Consider the following 25282-nt stretch of genomic DNA (forward strand, 5'->3'; position numbering starts at 1 on the left):
GCCTTGGGTAAGCTTTTCAGCCCCAGCTGTATTGTGGGGATAATGATAGCACAAACTTGTTCATCACTCTGGGTGAGGCACTAATCTGTCTAGAAGAGCGGTATATAAGCACAGTTGTTGTTGTTATACAAATCCCCTGGTGATGCAGTAGAGGTACACAGTCAGTATCTCTGAGTCACTGCTTGACAGACTGAGTTGCTGCTTGACAGCTATTGTCAACTGGCTGAAAGCAAACAAATTGAAATTGAACCCAGACAAGATGGAAGTGACGCTGGTTGGAAAAGCAGATATCTTGGAAGAACATTGTGCTTCTGACCTTTGATGGGGTTCAGTTGACCCTGGCTGAATCATTTAAGAGCTTAAGGGTTATACCAGACTCAGCACTACTGCTAGAGAAGCAAGTAAATGAAGCTGCAAAAAAGGCCTTATCACAGCTCAGACTAGCCCAGAAGATGGCTCCTTACTTTGACATGGCTGATCTGGCCACCTGGATTCATGGCATAGTAACATCAAGACTAGACTACTGTAATATACTCTACATTGGGCTCCCTTCAAAGTCAACTTGAAGACTTCAGTTGGTGCAGAGTACTGCAGCTTGTTTACTCTGAAGGACTTGATGGAGCATGTGTATCACTCCCATTCTGCAGTCACGCCTTTGGCTTCCCACCAGTTACCAGGCTCAATTCAAGGTCATGACTATCACATTAAAAGCCCTTCATGGCCTTGGCCCCTCGTATCTGTGTGACCATCTTTCTCCCTGTGTTCCACCACAGCAGTTTTGCTAATCTGAAAAGGGTCTTCTGAAGATGCCACCATGCAGCTGGGCAAAATCAACAGCTGCCTGCACACATGCTTTCTCTGTGGTAGCCTCCACCTTATGGAATGGCCTGCCGGAGGTGGTCAGGAAATCCCTTACTCTCCTGACTTCCCACAAACTATGCAAAACTGAATTATTCAGATGAACTTCCTATCCAGATTACAGGACTATGTCATAAAAATAGTTCAGAGAGATGCCTTGAGAGGGACAAGTACTAAACACTTCACTATTGTATACTGTCTGCTGATGTAGATATGCACCTACTAGCGATTTTCCACACTGCTAAATATGCCATGAAAATTAGTTGTGCTTTGTTTCAGGTCGATTTCATCTCTGTGCTTGCCTTTATGCTTGTTTAAATATTTTTCTCCTACCGTTCCTTACTGGATGGTTGGAGTTAGATTGGATGGAGTTGGATGTCATCAATATGCAGATGACACCCAACTCTATATCTTGCTATCCCGGTCCCCACAGGATGCAGCAGAAATCTTAGATCGCTGCCTGACAGCTATGGTATGATAAATATAGCAGTCCAGTTGATGAAGCTCTTCCCAACATGCAGAGTACACTGAAGAAAAAGTTTTCATTTGCTGAATTTAAACTTTTCACATAGAGCAAGTTATAACAAACCAAGCCAGATGGAAGGTTGGCAGCTCCTATTCCAGCTGTCTCTGACACCCTGGCACTCTGGCAGGGCAGTTTAAATCTAGAAGAGATAGCCTGCAATAGTACTGTTAGTACACATGTAAAAATGGGATACTAGAAAACACAGACTTAATAGGCAGCAGGAAAGGGAAGTAAACCAGTCTGTTAACTCTAAAGAGTTGTTAAATCTCCATTTTCTTTCTAAAAAGGGATACTGCAACTGCAATATTTGCTTTTTTAATAATGAGAAACTAGGATGCTACAGAACTATTTTTTAAACTAAAGCATTTCCACATATTTTTATGGAGTTGAAAACTAAATAGATATATTGATCTCTTATAATGGTTCAGTGGGACAGCTTTAATTTTTATTTTTTTTATGCTGCGCACACACACACCTTCCCATCTCCACATGGCTCACAATTTGCAAAAAAAAAAAAGTTGGAAACCACCAGTTTAACAATGTTCCCAACTTCACTTAAAACAGAAAGCAAACAACGAACTCTGCCTAATCTTAGCCCAAGAAAACATAAAAAGAAAAGCTAGGAGGTGCTGTAATACTGCGAAATGCCCAGTCTTACCACTATTTACCATGTGCCTAGTTAAAACTGTTGAATCAGTACTTTGAGGGTAACAGCATTTAATACTATAACGTTTAAGGCAATTCCTTGTTTGCTCTATAGTTTATATAGGTATCTAGCGTGACACCTTTATTGAATCAGCAAAATAAAATATAATAATCCAGTACTGACACGATAAGTCTGATACACTCTGCTAAAGTTAAAAAAAGACATTTGTCCCAACTCCCAACTAGCGCCGAACGATAACCAAACCTTGCTACTCAACCCGTTTGGAAAGAAAGCTGTGTCAAAGTTAAAGTCACCGTAACTCCCTGCCCCCAAACAACAATTCCTTCCTAGCCTACCCTACTAAACAAGCAACAGCCTGAAACTAGCTATATTACTCCGCGTTGAAAAAACAAATACGAACGTCACCCTCTTCAGGTGTGTTGGTCTGCCCGATGGTTACTGGGAGATGTAGTCTTTTCTCTCAAGAAATCTCAGCATCGGGGAGCTCCCGAACTGCATTACCCAGAACGCTCCATCAAAGAAAGTATAAGGAACCGCCCTTTGGCCTACCTGAGCACAGGGTATGGGTTACTATGGTAACAAAGAAGGAGGAAATGAAAAAGAAGGACATGAAAAAGAATCTTTGTTTCCTCGGTAACCAACAGTGTTGGTTTCCAGCAATAGATTACTTCTGACCAGTTGGTATATGACATCATCTTTGAATGGAGGTAGGCGGCCCCACGCATTAATAGTTTTTTGCTTGCGGTTTCTGTGGTCCACGAAGCTATGTACAGCCACTTTTTTTTTCTTTACTCACATACTAGTAGAAAAACTTTATTTTGTAAGGAATAGGAGTTTGCCTGATGCAAGATAGCATAATGAGAGTAGCCAGACAGTATCTTACATTGGGCAAAATGTGTTTGTGTGTGTTTGGGCTCTTTCCTTTTGTTGAAGCGCAGTAACGTTTGATTGGCCGAGGCTTCACAAAGTATAACTTGTGAAATCCTAAAAACATTTTCATGGGGTTAAGCGTCAATGACTACGCAGAAGTATTCTTACTAGGGATCTTAGAAAAGGTAATGTAAAAAAATACGACTAGTTGGATACGTGTTTACTTGGAAGTGCCTCAATCCCACTTGATTCAAAGGTGCTTACTTCCACTTAAATTACTTCCCCCTAAAGTCAATTAAGCAGAAGAGGACATATACTAATACTTATAAAAGTAAAATCGCTTAATTGTAGTGTTGTTTACTTATGTGGAAGTCTTTGGGTTCACTGCCTTAAGTTCAGTTTTGTTATTTTAATTGTAAAAAAAAATAAAATAAGGGCACTGTAACTAAATCTATGCATTTAATATGCAGTCTCATAAACATTACTGGAAAATAAATCTTATTGAATGCATTAGGATTGCTTCAGCATAATCACTTAAAATTGCACTGTAGATAGTGATACAACAAACTCATGCAAACAAAAGGGATTTATATGCTGGACTTTGGCTGTATGTTTAACCTTTGTTCTAAAACTATACTGCTATTTCTGATTTCTAAAAATTCCCCAAATAGAATGCAGCTAATAGGAGCACATATTAGATGTTTGGCATCTTATGTTGAGACTGTTGTCTTAAAACATAATTTCAATTTATTAGCTATAAAGTGAATAATAGACAGGAGGTGGAAATATTTTGAAAATGATTGATCCCTTTGGAACTTGCAGAGCTGAAAAGTGTGTGCAACAACGTTGTCTGGTAGCTATACTGAATTAATCCATGAGTAAGGGAGAAGTCTCTAGTCTATTGGGAAGATTCTGTCTAGTTTCTTGAGTGCTATAAACTATCCAAGCAAATGAAAACAGAATTTCTCAAGAATTTGGATTAAAATTATAGCTGTTAATATATATATCTTGAAATTTCCTGGAATGTGTTCTTTTGAGTTCCTTGGAGATAGGATGATTGCAAGTATTATTGCTCATAATGGTTAAATGTACTGATGGGCAGTATATATGGAAATATTTTTTATGATTTCTGAAGCTGTGCATTTTATAAAATTGGTGTAGGATGCGAGTTTGAGTACCTATTTAATGGGCAGAATACATTAAACATTGTCCCTGTCACCTCTAAATTGGAAAAAAATCACAGCCACACAATTACCAGTCATCCTATTTATGCAGAAATTTTGTTTTTTTAAATGTAGAAGTTTAATAGAAAAGAAGCACAAATATATATGGCTGGCCAAAGCTGCTGTGGTTCAACACACTTGGAACTGAGTAGCCTCAATTTCACAATTCAAACAGGCTTACTAGTTTATGTTTATGTGGTTTATGTGGTTATGTAAATAATGTAATTGTTGGGGAGTTAACAGTTTTTAAAAGCCAACATAGTTCTGCCTCCTCCCTAAGATTGTCTTCTGAGGCCTTGCTCCTGATGCTCTCACCATAGACCTGAGATGGAAGGTAGCTAAGGAGAGGATTTTTTCTGTGGAGGCACTGCATCTGTGGAACTGGTGTGTACCTTTGGAGGTTTGCATGGCACTATATTCTCTTTTAGATGTCAAGTGAATATATGTTTTTTTTAGTTGATTTTTGAAGAAGCCAGTTTGAAGCTTGGGGTTACTGCCAGAACCTGTCTTACAGTTGGAGGTCTTAGGTCTGCTCTGTGGCACATTAATCGGGCTGTCAGCCTCTAAGTGGTGACTGGAGATCTCCTGGAATTACAACTGATCTCAGGCCATAGAGATCACTTCCCCTAGAGAAAATAACTGCTTTGAAGGGTGGACTCTATGGCATTATAACCAGCTGAGGTCCCTCGTCTCCCCCAATGCTATCCTTTCCGGGATACACCTCCAAAATCTTCCAGAATTTTCTAACCTGGAACGGGCAAAGGCACATTGCACCTTTGATCATCTTTGGCTAATATGCCCGCTATGGCTACTCTTCAAAAAGTGTGATCAGGCCACAGTGACCTGTGGTCTGGTTACATCCAGGTTAGACTACTGTAATGTACGCTATCAGTTATTTATTTATTTACATACTTACTTAATGTATATCCAACATTTCTCCTCAATGGGAACCCACAATTCTCTTCTTTTCCATTTATCCCCACAACATCATGTGAGGTAGGTTAGGCTGACAGTGTGTGACTGGCCCATGGTCACCCAGCAAGCTTCCATGGTAGAGTGGGGATTTGAATCTGGGTCTCACAGATCTTAGTTTAACACTCTAACCACTACAACACACTGGCTTTTTGTGTGGGACTGCCTTTGAAAATTGTCTGAAACTGCACATGCACTGAAGCCCTTCAATGGGGTATCCCTCCCAGTGCTGTTTCTGGTTGGGAAAACAGTGCTGGGGGAGGTGAAAAGGCTGAAGCCCCCACCCATGTACCAGAGTACATGGACCCTGTGGCACTTGGGAACTTAGTTTCCAGCTGTTTCTGTCTGACTATGATGATATGAAAACTTTATTGGAGACCTGACTTGTGGCAAAACATCACACACCTAGTTTGGCCCTTATAGCCAATGACAAAACATTAATTTTTACCAATGCTTTTAAATGAGGTATTGATCTTTTAACATGATTTTTATAGTCTGCTGTAGCCTGAGAATTGCTTTATGAGACTAATTTTAAGCTGTTCAGTGTTTATGCTGTTTTATGCTCTGATTGGGTTTTTAATGGTTGGCTTTTTAATTGTTATGTTTTCATTATGTTTTATTTTGTAAGTAGCTTCAAGCAGGTATTCTGAAAAGATGGCATAGACATTTTCTAAATAGTTGATCTGTTATTTATTTTGGTGTTACTTTCTAATATTGGATTAGTTTGATTTTTACCGCTGCCATTTCTCTGGTTTTTGTTTTGATTTCTTTGCAGCTGTTCATAATTGATTTTTTATGTTTGTTTGTTTTATTATTGTGAGCTGTCCTGAGTATCTTATTGGAAAGATGAGATATATTAATAGTCCTTGCTTTTTATTCCTCTTAGTGGGGGGAAAGGGACAAAAAATTGAACACAATATAAGTTGCAAACAGAAAACCTGCCAGGTGTGACATGTTTGTGTCTGCAGTTTAAAATGTTGAAACAGAAAGTTGTTTGCATGAAGATTGGTAAATGCAAGTGAGCTATATCATCTTTAATCAGTGTCTTCTTGATTAAAATTGACAAATGAATTACCTGCCCCCCTCCCCAATTGCTTAATTAGATTGCTCACTGGAAATAAATGCATTCATTAAAGACAATACATTATGTTGTAAAGAAAGGTTATGGTCACCCTCGTTTGTCAAGAGGCAGCTTCTAGGAGATGTTTTATGTTTCAGGCAAAACAGAAAAATGTATTGTTCTGTTAATACAACAACGTAGCAGCGAGAAAGTTTCCATGGAGCAGCTATGACAATGGTTGAAAGACAATTACAGGTTTCTGTGTTATATTTGGAATCTGATTCAGATGCTGTTATTCTCCCTGAGTAGCCCTTTTCTTATTGTAGTGTCTGAGAAGCAAGATGTTAAGAGAAGTAGCCTGCTCCTGTGATCTCTTGCTCAAGGCTAAAAGCAGACAGGAAACAAAGGAATGTGGTGCTGGAGCACATTTTGATTTCTGGTATATGTTACTGCAGAATACCCAGAAAATTGCACTAGTGTGAACTCAGTACAGTTTATCTGCATTGTGTGAGGTCTTGTACAAGGCAGATATAGGCAGGGTGGAGGAGCATGGCAACATTGCACAATCTTACTCCTACCTACAGGACCAGAGCTCTCCCACCTTGACATGGTTGCAGTGTTGGAACATCAAGTGTATATTTTAATTAAATGACATAATTACAATCACGTGTTTTGCATGTTGAAACTACTATGTAAGGAAATGTCTATTGTCCCTCATGGTGACCAGTAACTGTGTAGTGTGAGACTTTCAGGCAATATGAGGCGGCATATTTGGAAGTACTGCTAAATTGACCATTATTATTTGGTTTTTCTGTTTACCCTCATGATTTGAATTTTGTTGTCTTGGCACCCAAATGTCTAGGGTATTTTTTTGGCTCTGTGGGAACACATGTTCAAGTTTGCATATCATAGATAAGATATCCCTTAATATGTTATGGGTTACTTTTCAGTGCATGTTCATGTGGCGATTTATTAATTGTGCACTGATTTTGAATGGTGGACCCAGTGGATAAATGGGTTATTCCAGATTACTTAAAAAGAGAGGCAGAGTTCTGCCTCCCCTTGAATTCACCTACAAGTGGAATCCTCCTCAGCACAGCTTAATTAGCAGAATTGCCTGGACCCTTGTTCTGAAAGTGCATTTTTCTTCCGTATGTGTTGCAAAAATATATTTCAGTCTTTTAGTGTTGTCATTTGATTCAGTAATATTCCTCATGGCCAGGGAGTAGCTGTGCAGGTTTGACCTTATCTTGCAGTTGCAAGTCCCCCACCCCACCTCATACATAAAAGCAGGGCTGGACTGAGGGTGTTTTCCTGTTTCCCCATCTATGGTCGCAGCTTTGCAGCAGCCTTTGCTGAATTCTGGGATGACTGGCTTAGTTCCATAGAGTGGCAAATCTCACAACTGCACCGCTCTTGAGCAACCTGCCTTCTGGCTCTGTACTGAGCAAACTCTTGGTCAACTGGTTTACTGGTAACAGGTTGGGCGGGTTTTACTGTTTTTTTTTTTTTAAGTATTCTGGTTTCGTTTTCCCATTACATACAGGTGGAAAGATAGCAGGAGCAATGATAGCAGGTGGGAGGGACCGGTTGTCTCTAGTGCAGGCTTGGAAGGGGTGGAGAATCGAACAAGTGACAAGTCATTAAAGGAGGACATGGGTTTGAAAAATGAGGGGAAAGATATTAAACAGGCAACAGCAGTCTTTTGGACTATCTTGTAATTAACATGGCTAGGATCAAGATCACATGGGAAGGACGTAGAAGAAGTTTCAAGATTTGAAGGTTTCTGCCTGAATCTGGAAGAAGAGAGTTCAGAAAGGTAATGCTTTCCTCTGTATTTTTTTTCCAATTTGCAGGCTGCTACTTGTGGAAAAGCCAAAATGACTGTGAAATTTTTCTTTCTTCTTTCTTTGACATCTGTGCCCTTGGCTCTTGGCACAGGGAATGAGCAGGAAAGGACAGCTGCCTTACAAGGTGAGACTCAAGGAAGAAAAAGTAACATTTTTTGTGTGTGTTTGTTGTTCTTTTAATAGATACAGAGTTAGAGAAGTTGGCAATAAAGGTCTTCAGTCTCACTCTTTTTTCCCTCTCTCTAGCCTTGTAGCCTGACCTTAAAAAAATCAATTGCCTTAGCAGTCCTTATTACTTTTCCTAGTAAACTCTCTTCTCTGTAGAGAGGTGGACATCTTTTTTTCAGAAGGGATGGGCCTTCATTCTGAGACAGTATCAATATTTTTAGGGACTATTTGAAACTTTGACAGGCCATTCTTGTTTCCAACTATTTAGCATAGATGGTTTCCTTAGGCTTTGCTTCTTAGTTCCCTTCCCCCCTCCCCTTTTTATGCTTTGGTTAGTGAGATTTTTGTGGTAAAGTTCCTCCATATTTTGTTGTCCTCCATATTTTCTCCCTGGTTCCATATGAGTTTCTAGTTGCTTGACAAGAGTTGCTTTTGCCATCTAAGACTTTTAGGAGGGAATCTGTATCTGTCCAGGATGGCCTCGTCTCCTCCATTAAGTTTATTCTAAGGATGCATAAAGTAAGGGAATACTAAATGCATCCAATGTTCTTCTGAATTTCATAGTCCAGCCTTGTGTGTAGCCTCTTCTCATTCTTGCCCCATGTTGCAAGCAGGGGGTTTGCACTGTAGACCTGGAGATAGGACCTCACAGTGTAGGCAGCAGCTCAGCTGAATTTGCCACTGAATTGGTGGTGGTCAATCGTTTTGGCCAGGGTGTTGTATGCCCAGTCCAAAATATGAATTGCTGCTGCTGTAGTGTGTGTGACCTGTGCCTAGGGGTGGTTTTGCCTCTAGTCTGTTTTGCTCAGGAGCAAGCAGCAGTGTAATACTGGATAGGCACACCAATAGGTCTGACTCTGCTAAAACGTAGGGGCTCTCATGATGCAATTTGAATGTGTTGCAAACTGTCTTCTGTGCCATTTGTACCATACATACATCAATTGCTTATGAACTAAATTAAATGTGTGGTTGCACACAGAATTGGCACAATTAGGCACATATTTTGAGTTTTGTAAAACTTGGTCAAATGAGAGTAGAAGGAAGTAAGCTATAAATCTAGGAAGCAAGCAAAACATCCTGTAGGCTGTTTGATGTGCCATATACCTGCATACTGGGCCAGTTTGGTGTAGTGGTTAAGAGCGTGGGACTCTAATCTAGAGAACCAGGTTTGTTTCCTCACTCCTCCACTTGAAGCCAGCTGGGTGACCTTGGGTCAGTCACAGCTTCTAGCTCTCTCAGCCCCACACACCTCCCAGGGTGTTTTGTTGTAGGGATAATAATGACATACTTTATAAACCGCTCTGAGTGGGTGTTAAGTCATCCTGAAAGGCGGTATATAAATTGAATGTTGTTATTATTATTATTAATGTTATTTGTTGTAAGTGAAGAAAGCTTTCCATTACTAACTTACTCTCCCCAAATATGGGACAGTAATTGTGTGAAATTATCTCAGTTGTTTGGATCTCCTAATGCAATACTGTTGCCTTGCTGTGTTTCCTTGGAATAAAATAATGGTGAATATCCCATGGATCTTGTTGAGTGTTGTGAGCTCTGTTAAACATTCCATGGACAAACAGGGACCTTTGGATTGCAAAGGCTATTGGTGACCTGACATTCTTGAGCTTTTAAAGGAACTGAACTATGGATTCTTGAACACAGAGAAGAATCAGAGAGAGTATGAAGGAGAACTCTTTATTGGCTTAACATGAAATCAAAGTGTTCCCCAACCTCCTAGTATGCTTATACTCATGAAAAGATTAATTTGGCAACAGTAGTCTGATGTTCTGTCCCTTTAATGAATGGGGGAGGGGGAAATTTGCTGCTGTTCCTTTCAGCCTTTCTTTATGTTGCTGCATACAGTAACTTGATCTTGGAGAAAGGTCATATCTTGTCTAGTCTGAGAACTCAGTGGTAGAATTTGGCCTTTATGTTCTTAGTTCAGTCACTTCCCAGTTTAGGATGGTGGGTAGTGAACTGTATGATGAAAGCCAGAGGATGGTCAAATTCTCAGTTATGTGGAAAGAAATACTTCTTGTCAGTACAAGATATCATGACTTTTGTTTTAAGTAGATTTTTGTTGCTGGAATGTGTAGTACATTAACAGTTTTGCGAATGCAGGCAAGGAAGCATAGATGAGTGTGTGTGGTTGGAAGAGATACATGTATTTTATTACCTAACCCATTCCAGTATAACTTTATATATTACCCAAGATAAGAATTCTGAAGGGCGGATGAAGAAGGGAATGCTTCAGTATTGGCTGTCTGCCTGTTTGGAATACTAAGAGCTTTTAGATGAGGGCATATATTTCTTCAACTTCTTCATTCTTAAGCCAGAACAGCAATATACTAAACCATTCTAATAATAAAGGTGGGTGGCTCCAGCCCATGATAATCAATAATGTAGCAAAGCAAAGCCAGGCCACCCACAAACAGATGGAAACGGTCTGCATTCCTGGGGGAACACCCAAACAAGCAGAAAAAAATTGGTTGTCCCTTTTAACCACAAAAGTGGCAAACACCCCAAAGACAGGGAAACAGAAGGCTGCAATTGTGCTGTAACCTTGAACACAGAGCACAGATGTAAGCCCTCATCCTGCTCAGCAGCCATTAGGTTGAAATGAAGCAAATTGCTTGCTTCCTGGCATGTATAAACCTAGGGTGGGATGTGTGTATTGAGTCATATCAAAGCTAAATTTTCTTCCAGGATTCTTTAAACTGGTAGATGGTCTGCTCACCTTTGCAGTTTAAATAGTCCTTTGGAGATCATTGATTAAAACTGATGGGAAAGTGCTTCTTTTAATCTTAATCAATTCATCTGTATGTATGTATGTATGTCATTTATAATCCGCCTTTCTTACTGAGACTCAAGGAGGATTACATAGTACGAGATTAGTACAATCAGTATCGGAAACATTTCCATACAGCAACAAGGACATTTCTGTACAGTGTTAAGGACATTTCCACAACAATGTCATAGGATTTTACAAAGACGTAGCATTAGCAAGGATCCAGTACAGAGTTGAAGAATTGCTGAAACAGAACATAATCAATTCTAGGACTGACATTAGATAAACGTGAAGTACAGGTAGTATAAGAGTACATATTGGAGCAACAGATAATATACAAGGCAACGTAGTTGTGAAGTCTATGGTTCCTAATTCATTAGTGAAGCTTTTGAGACCCCTCCCTATAATGCTTCCCTCCAATCAGAGTAAAAAGCCTTTTTGAATAATTCGGTTTTCCATCGTTTGTGGAAAGCCAGGAGAGTGGAGGCTCTCCAGACCTCCTCAGGTAGACCGTTCCATAGGGTAGAGGCCACCACAGAGAAAGCCCGTGTGCGGGCTGCTGTTGATTTCGCCCATGTGCAGGCCTGCACCTGCAAGACACCCTGTTCAGATGAGCGAAGCTGCCATGGAGGGACAAAGGGAGGGAGGCGATCCTGTAGGTATGCTGGACCAAGGCCATGAAGAGCTTTGTATGTAATAACCAATACTTTGAATTGAGCACGGTAACTGATAGGTAACCAATGGAGTGACTGTAGGCTGGGAGTGATGTTCATGCTCCTGCTCACTCCTGCTGACAGTTGAGCTGCATCAATTGGAGCCTCCTACTTAACTTAGATGGGAGACCAATGTATAGTGCATTACAATAGTCAAGTTTTGATGTTACCATAGCGTGGATCCAGGCGGCCAGGTCGGCCGTGTTGAGATGAAGCCATCTTCCAGGCTAAATTGAGATTGTAGTAAGCATTTTTTGCCACTGCCTTAACTTGTTTTTCTAGTAGTAGTGCTGGATCCAGTATAACCCCTAGGCTCTTAACCGAGTCTGCAAGGGTCAGACAAACTTAATTGAAAGCGGGGAGTACAATGTCTTTCAAGATCTCTGCTTTCCCAACAGCCCCGGTGCCAGAGCTACCGGCGCCTGAGGCAATCCTCGCGTGCATGCCCCGGGCTGCGCGATGACATCATCACGTGATGACGTCATTGCGCAGAGATGCCGGAGCCATTCGCCGGCAGATGGCTGAGGCGGTGCGAGGAGGCTGCCCGCGCTCCACATGCGGCCCGGCCTCCTGCCATCCCCGGCCCGCGGCTGCTGCGCCCGCCTGGGGGCGTGTAGCGGCTGTGACGGCAGCAGCGCGGGTCTGACCGACGGTGGTGCTGTGCGCGCCTCTGCCCCCAGCACCTCCTCCAGCCCCACGGTGCCCTCAGCCCCCGCCTCACGGCCTCAATGGTGGCACCAGCCCTGCTTCCCAACAAGCATCACTTCAGTCTTGTCTGGGTTCAATTTGTTATTTTTCAGCTATTTCACCATGGCTGTCAGGCAGTGATCTAAAATTTCTACTGCATCCTGTGGGGACCTGGATAGCGAGATATAGAGTTGGGAGTCATCCGCATATTGATGACATCCCACTCCACAGCTGCAAATGAATTCTCCTAAAGGTTTTACATAGAGGTTGTATAACATGGGAGATAAGATTGTTCCCTGCAGAACCCCACAAGTTAGTTCCCATTCTGAAGATAGCTGATCTCTGACGGCAACCCTTTGTGTCTGTTCCTTGAGAAATGATTTAAACCAGTCCAGGCCACATCCTTTGATGCCCATTTCTGTTTCTATATGCCTCAACAGGATGGCATGGTCTACTGTGTCAAAGGCTGCAGACAGATCCAGGAGGAGCAATTAGGACCATATAAGATGCAAAAGAGCAGTTTAAAAGTTTTGTTGGGTGGGGATTAAATTGGGGGCATGCATACCATTAGGTACACACACACCCCATACCCCAGTTACAGCAAGGACTTTTACATACAGCGTGGGAAGAGCAAATAAACACACCCATCTCCCTGTTGCAATGCTCAGGTTCAGTGATGGGTCAGAAATTATTTATTTATTTATTTATTTATTCAATTTATATACCGCCCATCCCAGGGGCTCTGGGCGGTGAACAGTTAAAATTGATAAAAACAAAAACTAAAATCAATATACAAATAATAAAACAAATTAACAAGGTGCAGTGGTGGGGAGAACCTTCCCCACCCCAAAGGTGGGAGGCCGACATGGCACCGCCCCCTTCAATCACCAAACGCCTGGCGGAACAGCTCTGTCTTACAGGCCCGGCGGAACGATAATATGTCCCGCTGGGCCCGGGTTTCCATTGACAGAGCGTTCCACCAGGCTGGGGCCAGGACTGAAAAAGCCCTGGCCCTGGTTGAAGCGAGGCGGGCTTCCTTAGGGCCGGGGACCACAAGTAAATATTTATTCGCTGATCGGAGCGATCTCTGGGGAACGTACAGGGAGAGGCGGTCCCGAAGATATGCCGGTCCCAACCCACTCAGGGCTTTAAAGGTAAGAACCAACACTTTGAACCTGATTCGGAATTCAACTGGAAGCCAGTGCAGCTGGCGCAGGACAGGTGTGATGTGTGACTGGTAAGGTATACCAGTCAGGACCCGTGCCGCCGCATTCTGGACCAGTTGTAGTTTCCGGATCAGGCCCAGGGGTAGCCCAGCGTAGAGTGAGTTACAGTAATCTAGCCTGGAGGTGACCGTTGCATGGATCACTGTAGCCAGGTCCTGGGGCGTCAGGTAGGGGGCAAGTTGCCTGATCTGACGAAGATGGAAAAATGCAGACTTGGCAACCGCCGTGACCTGGGCCTCCATCGATAGGGAGGCATCCAGGAACACACCCAGACTCTTTACCGCTGGCAAAGTTGCCAGTGGTGTCCCATCCAGGGCAGGGAGCTGGATCCCAACATCTGGCAGCCCCCGTCCCAGCTGCAGGACCTCCGTCTTCACTGGGTTCAGTGAATCTGAGATATAAAAAGGGAGGGTAAGCGTCTCTGTTTTTACCTCTCTTCCTGTGATTCCACTCAGCACATTATTTACTCTTGAGTATTTATCTATGTAACTTTGACCATTTGGGATCATTAATAGTGATCCCAAATGGTCAAAGTTACATAGTACAGTTACGTGTCACAATTCATGTACAATCTGAAAACAGTGTTCAGGGATACATGGCAATGTGGATGGAAAGGAGTGCCCCATCTTGCATCTGAATGTGTGTGGAAATGCAAATGAATATCCAAATTCTTATCCACATCCAATCTGTGTTCATGTTTACTTGTGCTACAAGGGAGCCCCTGAATTGACTCTGCTTCCTTGCATTTATCTCCTTTGCCAGATGAGAAAATTAATGTTATCCCAATATTTACTTGACATTCTACACAAGTCATTCAGAATTTTTCTTTGTTTAACATGCATATAAATATATTTTGCTACATTCTTTCTCTTATTTGAGTCAGTCCCGAATGCTTCTAAATGGGCTCTAAGTTGCATCTATTAACTGAAGCTGTTAACACTGCAATCCTAAACAGTTATACCCTTCTAAACTCGTTAATGTTACATCTAATTGAAACCAATGTATTTAGTGTTTTTAAGGGAATTTAAGTACACGTAGCTTTAATGAACCCACTATGTGGAAGAGTATATTTCCGGTGATCAGGAGGAATAAATACTGTCTATTGGTGAATGTATATTGGACTTTGATACTTCTGAATGCACTGGTGTAAATTCATTCCATATAAGCAATTGTTCATTTGGAGTAATTCTTCTGTGGTTATGAAACTCTGTTCGATTTCTGCCTTTCTGAGTGCATATTATTTGTTTAAAGCCTGTAGAATATTACATTTTGAAATTTTTATATAGCTGTAGTTTTTCTGAAGTATGGGCAGTTTCTGGCCTTCCATGCTGAGTAATGCTGACACTGAGAGATCTCTGTCTTTTGGTGCTACACCTCTGAAGATGCCATCCACAGCTGCTGGCGAAACGTCAGGAACTACAATGCCAAGACCACGGCAATACAGCCCGGAAAACCCACAACAACCATTGTTCTCCGGCCGTGAAAGCCTTCGACAATACAATGCTGAAAACTTTTACCTGTTGTCCATGAGAGAAAAAACCCTGATGTCATCTGGGTCTGATCTCCTGAAACAATGATTTGCTTCATTGAAAATGACTCCTTTGGCGAAATGTAATTTTCCACTCATGCTTGTTGACATTTTTTGAGACTCGTGCTTCTGTAATCACAGAGGCCTAGTTTGTCATGCACACTAAACTGCAGTGTCAAAGCCCCGAATATCAAAGTTATAGTTCAGTTGGAAGTTAAGATAAAGCTTATCTCTCTCTCTGCCCCTCCCTGGTGCACAAAGTTTGCATATGTTGGCTGTGGCCCTGGGAAAAATACTGAGAGTGTCAATACAATAATGTTCCTGTCTGCTACACTAATAAAGAGAGTATAATCTTTGAATTTTACATTAAAGAGCCCGTTCAGTTTTCACTGTTGCAACAGACCAAACTGTAAAGGAACCTGAGAGTAGGTCTTTGGTAAAAATGGCTAGACTTAGGTTCAGAACTGTAAGTGTTGTCAAGTTATTGCCTAGATCAAATATGTGGTTGCAAAGCTGATTAGTAACTCCTGTGGAGCAGTCTCTGAGTTCCCCGGAGATTCGTCCTTGGGAGACTGTTCACAGAAAGGTTCTGTGTTCACTCCTTAGATTTTCACACAGCTCAGCCCTGATTGGCTCTTGAGTTGTCGGGTGATTCACCAAGACCTGAAAAAGATGGCTTCTCAGCTCACCCAGTTCCCCAGTTAGTTTTTTTCAACCAAGCTCTGAACTTGATGCAAGTATGCCAGAGAGAAGCTGAAAGCTGCATGCTATTCATCACCTCTGCATGTCCCTATGCCGAACCATCTAGACATGGGAGAGGGCTTGCATTCTAACAGATGGGTGAGATACGCCGTAATGGATGCCAAACAGAGATGCCTAGGCAGCTAGGTCTCATGTTTTAGATAGGCAGACTTTATTATGTAGCAACAGCAAGATTTTCTTGTTTTAATGTTTGTTGCCTGTGGAAGAGTGCTTTATGCTTTTTGCAAACACTCATTAAGCTAATCAATTTAACTTTTATTTAAGCTGATTCTGGAGACGCGGGTACACCCAAGAATGAACCCAGAGATTGAAAAGCCTGGCCTTTGGGGAAAAGTAGAGCTTTCAGTGTCTCACCACACAAGACAAAATACACTCAAATTACACAGGTAATTCAAGTGTATTTTGTAATTCAAGTGAATTCGAGTGTAATTCAAGTGTACTTGGTCTTGTGTGGTTTGACCGTCAGTCTCACAAACAAAAAGGGAACATGTTTGTTTGTTTGTTTATTTATTTATTTATTTCAAATTTCTATTTCGTCCTCCCCATGAGCGGGCTCAGGGCGGATAACAACATATTAAAATACAATAAAAATTCATCTACATTAAAACAGCAGTGTATTTCTATTAATACACATTTAAAACAGGATGGGGGACAGCCTTCACAGGGAGGGTTAAGATTTTATACACCCCTTTTTTATGCCAGTGGAGGCCCAGCCTCAGCCATATGCCTGGCAGAACAACTCTGTCTTACAGGCCCGCCGGAAGGATAGTTGGTCCTGCCGGGCCCTGATCTCAGCAGACAGAGCATTCCACCAGGTGGGAGCCAGGACCGAAAAGGCCCTGGCTCTAGTTGAGGCTAGGCTCTAGTTGAGGGTCTCCTTGGGGCCAGGGACCACCAACAGCTGTTTGTCCCCTGATCGGAGTGTCCTCCGGGGAATATATATGAATGAACTATACTTGGATGCTGTCTGGGCTTGAAAATTTATGAGTGAGTGAGTGAGGAACCAGAGAAAAGAAAATATTGATTTGTTGACCCATTAATAAATTCATTCTTCATAAACTTCCATCCTTTATTATGGCATTTCTACATTTTTATGACAGGGTGCCTGTTACTTAAAGGGTAAGTTAATTACATTCCTGGTTGCACAATGCTGATCTGCGTTCTCTGTCTCCAGAGGTTTCTCAAACCTGGTGTCAACAGTGTAATACCACAACTCCATGTAATGGATGGAGATGAAGGGATAGCTATGCTAACAGTCACCTTTTAAAAAGGTGTTTGGTGAATGCTCCAGTGCAAGCTTAGAATAATGGGGAAATGCTCAACCAGTAAGGAAACCTAAAATGAAACTTTCTGCAGTAAATTTCCTAAAATGGGGAGGCTATTTTAAATGAATGCCAGTTAAATGATCTAGCACTACAAAAGCACATATTGCACAGCTATGTCAGCCATTTAAAAAAAGTTCACAAAACAGGTGGTCATGGACTAGAAAGGGGCAGTTCCAGACTCCAAGATCGATTAGAGAATCCTTCTTCAGCTAGAACAAGGAAAACAATATGGATTGTGCCCAAATAAAGCACTTTATTGGCTAATGAATGATTGAGAGTATATGCAGCTTGCTCTGTCTGTATGTTGTTAATGCTTATCCTTAGTGATGCTTTTGGCACTGTAGGAGCCCATGGCATTTGTGCAGACACATTCCACTCAGCACTCGCAGCAGCAATGGTTGTGTTAGCAGCAAGAAGAATTTCCTTTTCCCGTTGATAAAATATTATGGCTTGAGTGTTGGGAAAGTGAGATGCCCTGAACCAAAGTGCAACCTTGAGATAAAACCCCTGTATTGCATATATTTCACAAGAAATGAGTAACTGTAGCCCATTTGTTGTACTATCTATCCATCACCTGGAAAATCACTAGTATTTTGGCAAATACAGTTTTGATGTGTTGACTTCTGCAATTTTATGTTGGTACATTCTTGGCTATCTTTGCATATAGTCTTTTGTGGTGTTTCCATTTGATTATTTCAATTTGTTGTTGGTCTGTCTAAGCTTTGGCCTGGGGCAAGCAAGTGCCTTTTTTAAGTACAGGTACCTTTCAAGTGCCACGATTGGTGTGGGACAATGAATGAAAAGTCTGCAGGCCGTCGGCGCTGTACTTTAATATTGTTTCGACTGCTAGAACCCTGAAGGATTTCATAAGGAAGCATTTTGTGTGACAGTTACTAATCTAAGTTTATTGTGGTGGTTAAATAATGGAGGAAATAATTGATTCTCCCTTCTAGGTTCTTTTGCCCTTTTATGAGGCTGTGAAACCAGTTTCTCACAGCAGCACATGCTCAGTTTGCCTGCCATAAATATTATTATACAGAGAACAGGTTGATGCTTAGGTCCAAAGGGAAAGGAATCCCTCTGTTACTTGTCTTTGATCAGGGCTAGTCAGGATTTTCACAAAACCACCTTTTTGCTCTCTATGCAAACAGAAAATCCATCTAGATTAATTGCATCTCCTAACATAACAGAGACATTTCTCATCTTTTTGTAATTGCTTGCCTAGGGCTCTAATCCTAAATACACTAGGTTGGAAGTCAGCTTTTTTGAAATTGCTAGGGCTTGTTTCCAAGTAAATATGTTTAAAAGTGAATTAGCAGTCTCCTTCAGCTCTTGCAGAAGAGTTTATCTATCTCGTGGACTTAAATGGGTTCACTAAGGTGCTACATTGTATCTCTGGATCAGAACCATTATCTTTAGAGGCTTGTAGGTATTTTGTGCAGTAGAATGCAGTATGGCGTGGGGTCACTAATTGCCCAGATCCATCCTGTTGCTTATCATATATGTGAGCTAATAATGATACGGTTTAAAGTGTAGTAATGTTTGAGTTGACTCTGCAGGATATGGGGTTGTATTACTGAGGGAACAGTTCTTGTTAACAGACAGGAATGCTAAGGGCTGCCTGAAAGGTAAGGAATGTTTGGGCAAAAGACACGAGTACTAACATGGAAAAGCCAAGGAAGAAATAAGAGTAAAGCAATAGAACTTGATCGAGTTTACAAGTAAGTGGACTTAAGTCCTGTTGAAATAAATGAAACATAAAAACTGGGAGTGGGATTGTGGCCTTGGACCTTAGGTATGGTGTATAGTGGCATCCAGCCATACATGTATTTGCTTGGACTCATTTTTCCAGGAACATACACATGGTGACTGACTGCACATTGAAGCAAATGCTTATGTGGTGATGGCTGCAGTGCACACATCTCAAGGTTAGATCATTTCTCACAGCTTTGTGTTGGCAGCTACAGTAATGAGGCACAGGTGAAGGGCTGTCCCAGTGGAGACAAGTGGTTGAGAGTTACTGCTGTAAGGCCCTAGCAGCAGCTCAGATTTTTTAAACTGAAGGTAGAGGACAGTTGAAAGTGGCTTGCCACTTTGTTAAAAACTTTTGTCTGCTAAAACTGTTGCCTCTGTTAAAACTGTTCGTCTGGGTTATTCGTAGTTTTGGAAAAAGTTATATAAAAATGCAAAATAAAGTTTAAAAAAAAGAAAAAAAACTGTTCGTCTGCAGCTTCATTCTCAGAGCACCATGTTAAAATATTAGTGCTGTTTTCTAGCCCTTCCGGTGATACCTTCTTTTAAAACTTCCAACATGCCTGCTTGTGGTAAGCAAAGAGATGGGAGGCAATCATCTGTCATCAACATTTCAATACATCTTGTACTTAAATGACATCTTATTTCGTGTGTGTGTGTGTGTGTGGTGGGGTACAGAGGATAATTAATCTCTTGAAAACTACCTGATTGTGACTATAGACACGTTCACAGTTACCATATGATTTCCTAGCAGTGTGTGGATCTGTTGTTATTCCATGTGATGTCACCAGGTCCTGTCTCATGACTTTCAGGTTTTGGGCATCTAGGGACCTGACATCTCAGATGGGACACACATGGGCTTTTTGCCCCACAATTTCTCTTATCAGATGCAAGTGTGACATGCATGCCAAACATATTTTTAAAGCTGAAAATGAAATCAGGATACAGAACATGAGCAGCTATCATTCTTTCAGAACACTTTCCCGGTTGTCTTTAACTACTCCCCTGGTTGTCGCCTTTTAGTTCTATCCTTTACCACTGCTTTTGCCACCTGTTGTCCTGTGCACAACCTCCTAGAAATGCAATAAAGACTGTAGAAAGGCTGGAGTGAAAGAGCGAGTGGACACACTCATCGCTTTATGAAACAAATTTACTGAATAGTTGAGCATATGATCTGATATTAGAGAAGGAGGGAATTATTGAACAGATAACTGTATGAAGTGTCTGAAACAAGTGACACCGTCTGTATAGAAAGATAGATGAATCCATTATTCAAGTGAAGCTATGATGGGTTTTCCTAGTTGAAAAAATATAGTTCCTGTTCTGCTGGGGCAAAATGCATGTGAGACACACGTGCATTAATTTTTTAAAAACAGAGATTGTGTGTATGTGTGTGGGGGATCCTAAATTTAGTCTATATAGGAGGAAGCTACAACAGCTAAAAGATTTGTTAGCAAGTCAACACTAAAGCTCATCTGAATATCTTTTGAGAGGTGAAATATTTGAGAAGTAACCGTGTGGAAATTAATTTTCTTTGAGTCCTCAATTTTTACCTTAATGCACCCAATATCTGGGATTTACATATCTGAGGGCAGTGCTGTGACCTACAATTTGCCCTCTTTTTAAAATCAGAGATTGGTGTGTGCTTAGCAGGTTATTTGTGTAAGCAAGGGGAAAAGGTACTTCCTCCTGTAACCTATCCCTGGAGCCAGGTACAAGAGGTTTAAGTCAACAGATAGGCAGCATGTTTACACAGGGATCTAGCTCAATTGTAGCAAGTGGCCCTTGGAGCTTGAACAGATTACTACATGAAAATGCCTTATGCAGAGTCTGGCAGTTGGTGCTGTCTACACTGACTGGTCGAAGCTCTCTAGGTTCTCAGAGGTCTTTCACATCACCACCTACTATGTGTTCCTAATTGGAGATGCTGGGTTTGAACTTGTAGAGCATCTGTTTTGCATAAAGAAGGTCACAACTGAGCCAGAGCACCCACAGTGATGGAGTTACCATTTTGTGTCAAGAAAGTTTCCTGATGTACAAAATAATGTAATAGTTAGATGTGTCTTCTTAAAAAAATGATATTTTTTTGGATTTGGGACCCAGCCCCTTCCTCAAGTATGCTGAAGTGAGTTGGGGTTTTTCTTTGTTTGTATTTGCTAAAGGGGAGAACATGAAATAATGTGGCAGAGCTGCTCTAAAGATGATTTTTTTTAAAAAAACCTATTTTGATTTTTTCCAGATTTTTTTTTAACAATAACAGTATATAAACTTTTAACACCAAACAACTGAACATTGTAGCGGTATGTGAGATATTAAGATAAATAACTTAATATACAAGGTTATTTGCCATATACAATTAATATAAGATTTTTAAAAATATTTTTTGGTACAAAGAAGTATAGTTAGCTACATATTCAAGAAAGTGGGGGGGCAAGTTTCTATATATGAGGATTGATAGTTGCAATTATTCATAGATGATAACTGATCAGTTATTTTCTCCATTATCAACAGATCCCAAACTTTCAGCAACCATTGTTTAACAGTGGGGATTTTATCTGTCTTCCAAGTTTGAGCTAATGCAGTCTTGACAGGTGTCAACAGTAGAAAAACAAGATCTGTTCTCAAATTTGGAACACAATTATCATTCCACAAGTTGAGCAGGATAGTTTCTGGACATTGTTCTATTTTGTATCCTGTGATCTTTTCCACAACATCTAGAATTTTGTTCCAGTATTTTTGTACATGTAGACAAGACCACCAGCAGTGGTTCAGTATTTGTGTACATGTGGACAAGACCACCACCAGTGATCCAATTTCACTATAGGCTTTCCAGCATCTCGGGCTTTTTATTGCTTTACAATAATAAAGTTTTTGTGTGTAAAATACCATCTTGTAAAGATTTTGTACGATTGCAGCTTGATGTTTAAGGCATAGTATTACATAATTTGGAAGACCAAACAAGATTCCATTGATTTTCACTTATTTCCTTACCACAGTCTTTTTGCCAAGCTTTTTGTGGTGAGGTTATTATCCATATAGTTTGATTTAATAATTTATAGAAATTGATGCTTTAATCTGTTTCAAATAGAGTTACGGTTCTGTCCAATAAAATATTAATTAATGTCTGTTCTATAAATCAAATTATTGATTTATTGATATTAATACTAAGGAATTTCTGCTTTATATTTTGTTTCTAGATGAGCTTTTGACCACATTTGTTTTTTTACAATATATATCACAGAATCTATAGATGCTTATATTTCTCCAGGTTTTAAAAGCATCTGGGTTATCACCTGGTATAAACCATTTTTGTCCTAAAAAAGCCACTATAGGAGAGGTACCAGGTGCTAATAAATATCTATTCCTGTCCCATGTGTATAGGGTATCCTTCAAAAATGGGTTGTCCCAAATTCCTTTTGGTCTTTCTTTAGGTTTGTTCCAGATGATTTCCTGCAAATTTTTTTGTTCAATCTGTAACCATGCTTGTTTTTCATTCTGTGTGATACATAACAGTATGTTCTTAAGTTGTGCTGCTTCATAGCGTTTTAATAAATTTAGAAAACCTAGACCTCCAAGTTTAGTGGGTCTTGTTAGTAAATAAAAATTTATTCTAAGTTTTTTTATTAGACAAAATGAATGTGTTTAGCTTTGTTTGCCAGACCTTTATTTCCTTTGAACAGATTTTTATTGGGATGTTCTGAAACAGAAATATATATTTAGGTAAAATTATGGCCTATATTAGTTCAGGTTTTTCCAACCAGGTTAATTGTGATTTCGACCAATCGTGTCACATATTTTGTATTTGTTTGTTAAGGAGTTTAAAATTGTATTCAAATAGGTCTTTTAAGTTAGTTGGAATTATAACACCTAAATGTCTCCCAAGATTTCATTACCCATTTGAATTAGTAGTTATCTATGATTGCTTTTTTAGTATTTGAGAGAATATTTATGGGATAAATTTCAGCTTTTGAGTAATTAATGGTAAATCCTGAAACGACATTGAAGAGCTGAATATTTTTGACATTACCCAAAGCAAATAAGCTTAGTTTATGAGGTAGAGAGTCAATAGTGATTCATTTCAGACTTTGATCCTGACGAATGGCATGTGCTAGAGGTTTGATTGATATCACAAACAAAATGGGTGAGAGGGGGCAGCCCTGTCTTGTTCTGCTTGTTAATAATAAGTTATCTGTTCTATAATTATTTATACACAGTTGGACCATAGGAGATTGATATAAAACATCAACGGTCCTTAGAAAGTTTAAGCTGAATCACATATGTTTTAGAACAGTTTTCAGATACAAGATTTCTAATTTATCGAATGCTTTTCCAGCATCCAGGGCCAAAAGTAATGAGTATGTGTTTGGTTGTACAATAATTTATGATATTCAGTGATTTTCTAATATTATCTGTAAGGGTTCTGCCGGGTATAAAGCCTGATTGATCACTGTGTATATATTGGGCAATAATTTTGTTTAAACTAGTAGCTATAATTGTAGAGAATATTTTCAAATAATGATTAAGGATTGATATGGGTCTATAAGATTCTGTTTTGGTATGATCTTTACCCTCCTTAGGGATTACAATAATCTTTGCTTCTTTCCAAGTATTAGGCATTTTCTCATTTAGTAGCAAATGGTTACAGGTTGCTGTTAATCTGTTCAATTAGTTGTATCTTGAATTTTTTTATAAAACTCTAAACCATCCCTACCTGGCTTTTTTTATTATTCTTAAGATTTCGGATCGCTGTGGTTACCTCTATATTAGCAACAGGCTGATCAAAATATTCTAGCTGTTCTGATGTGAATTTAGTTTTAAAGTTTATATTATTTAGATATTCAGTTATGAGGGTTTCTTTTGGATTTTCAGATTTGTTTAATTTTTTATAGAAATCATAAAAAGATTGGGCTATTTTTAAAGATGTTGTTAGAGATTTCCCTTGGGGGGTGGGGGGGTGTTAATCAGAAAGATGAGATTTGATGATTTTTTTTCTAAAGATGATTTCTTGTGCAGAATCCCTGGCTATGACAGTACAAACAAGGAATAAAAGCAACATGCTACTTGATCCTAAGTGTGTAACCTCAGATAACTTTTTTATTTATTGACATTATTTTTTTATTCAGGTATTGGGAAGGCCATAAATTTTGGTATTACTGATATTTGGGACCAAAAATGCCGGTTTTGTATTTGTATTTGTATTTTTTTTGAAGATTCTGAAATTAACTGGATTCATTATTCTCTATGGGGGAATCTTTCTGGAACTGTGTTTGGAACAAAATTCAGTTGAGTGAGGACTGCCTGTCCTCTAAAGCCCCCCCTCTTAAGTTTCAATCACATTGGGTCATGAGGTCCAATTCTATGGGCTCTTGAACAAGGTACCCTCAGCCTTCCTCTGTTGTTTCCTATAGGGGGGTGGGGAATCCAATGCTTTCTCCATGGCGCAGAAGCCTTAGTCAGACATACAAACATGCATACTAAACAGAACCAACAAAATTAGTACCAAAACAGAGAATCCCCAGTGAACCAATCTGGCAGCAGAAGGCACGTACTCCAAAAAAAAATTCTCCAATTTGACAGCTGGTTGCAGCCGTTTCTCTCTTACCATTTACACAGCTTTCCTGGGCAAAAGGAGTGGGGAGGGAATTGGTTTTCACTGGCAAATGGAATTGCATCTTAGTCAATTAGAATGCCTCTGCAATCACAGCTCATGTGAACTATGAGAGAATTGTCATGATTGGACAGAAAGTTGAGCACTCCCTAATGTGCGATTCCACTTGCCTGTGAGAATTGCCCCCCCCCTTTTGCCCTTAGGAAAGGCTCCAAAAGGTAAAAGAAAAGCCCTGCAATCGTTAAAATGCTTGTCCCATTAATTCCCACATATTTGGGGATTAATCAGGACTCGACATGGGCACGAACAGCATTACGAACGGAAAAAACCCACGAACAGGCCGCTGGGCTGCTTGTGAACGGGCTGTTCGTGATGCGCCATTCCAGCCGAACAGGTGGTCGGCGCAAGCCTTGTTCGTTGTGCTCGGCCGCCGTTTGGGAAGCTAGACACTCAGGTGCCTTCAATCAGTTGCCTCGGCAACGGAGGGGGCGGAGTGCCTGAACTCTGTCTGCACTCCCTCTGTCGCCCCAGACACCCCAATCAAAGCCCAAGTTAGCTTGACGGGCAGGTCTTCCTTCCAAGCGTAGAGCTGCAAAATCGGTTACAATTGGTAACGTGGGAGCAGACACCAGGGGGGAGGGAGGGAGGAGGGGGTTGTTTTGTGGCCGTGGGAACTCCAATCTCATCCCTGCAAACCCTGTT

At 40.6% G+C, this 25282-nt stretch overlaps 1 protein-coding gene across 3 annotated transcripts in view; it reads left to right on the forward strand.

Annotated features, from left to right (window-relative positions):
* Window positions 1-2645: 2645 nt before the first annotated feature.
* SIGIRR (single Ig and TIR domain containing) overlaps window positions 2646-25282 on the forward strand; it is a 52723-nt gene continuing 30086 nt past the window's right edge. For all 3 annotated transcript variants that reach the window (XM_054971683.1, XM_054971684.1, XM_054971685.1), the window contains exons 1-2: window positions 2646-2758; window positions 8033-8150. In XM_054971683.1, the coding sequence (XP_054827658.1) occupies window positions 2753-2758; window positions 8033-8150 (124 nt within the window). In that variant the 5' untranslated portion in view covers window positions 2646-2752. The remainder of the gene's footprint in view (window positions 2759-8032; window positions 8151-25282) is intronic.

The sequence above is a fragment of the Eublepharis macularius genome, chromosome 2 (genome assembly GCF_028583425.1).
Source record: "Eublepharis macularius isolate TG4126 chromosome 2, MPM_Emac_v1.0, whole genome shotgun sequence".
NCBI classification, from domain to species: domain Eukaryota; kingdom Metazoa; phylum Chordata; class Lepidosauria; order Squamata; family Eublepharidae; genus Eublepharis; species Eublepharis macularius.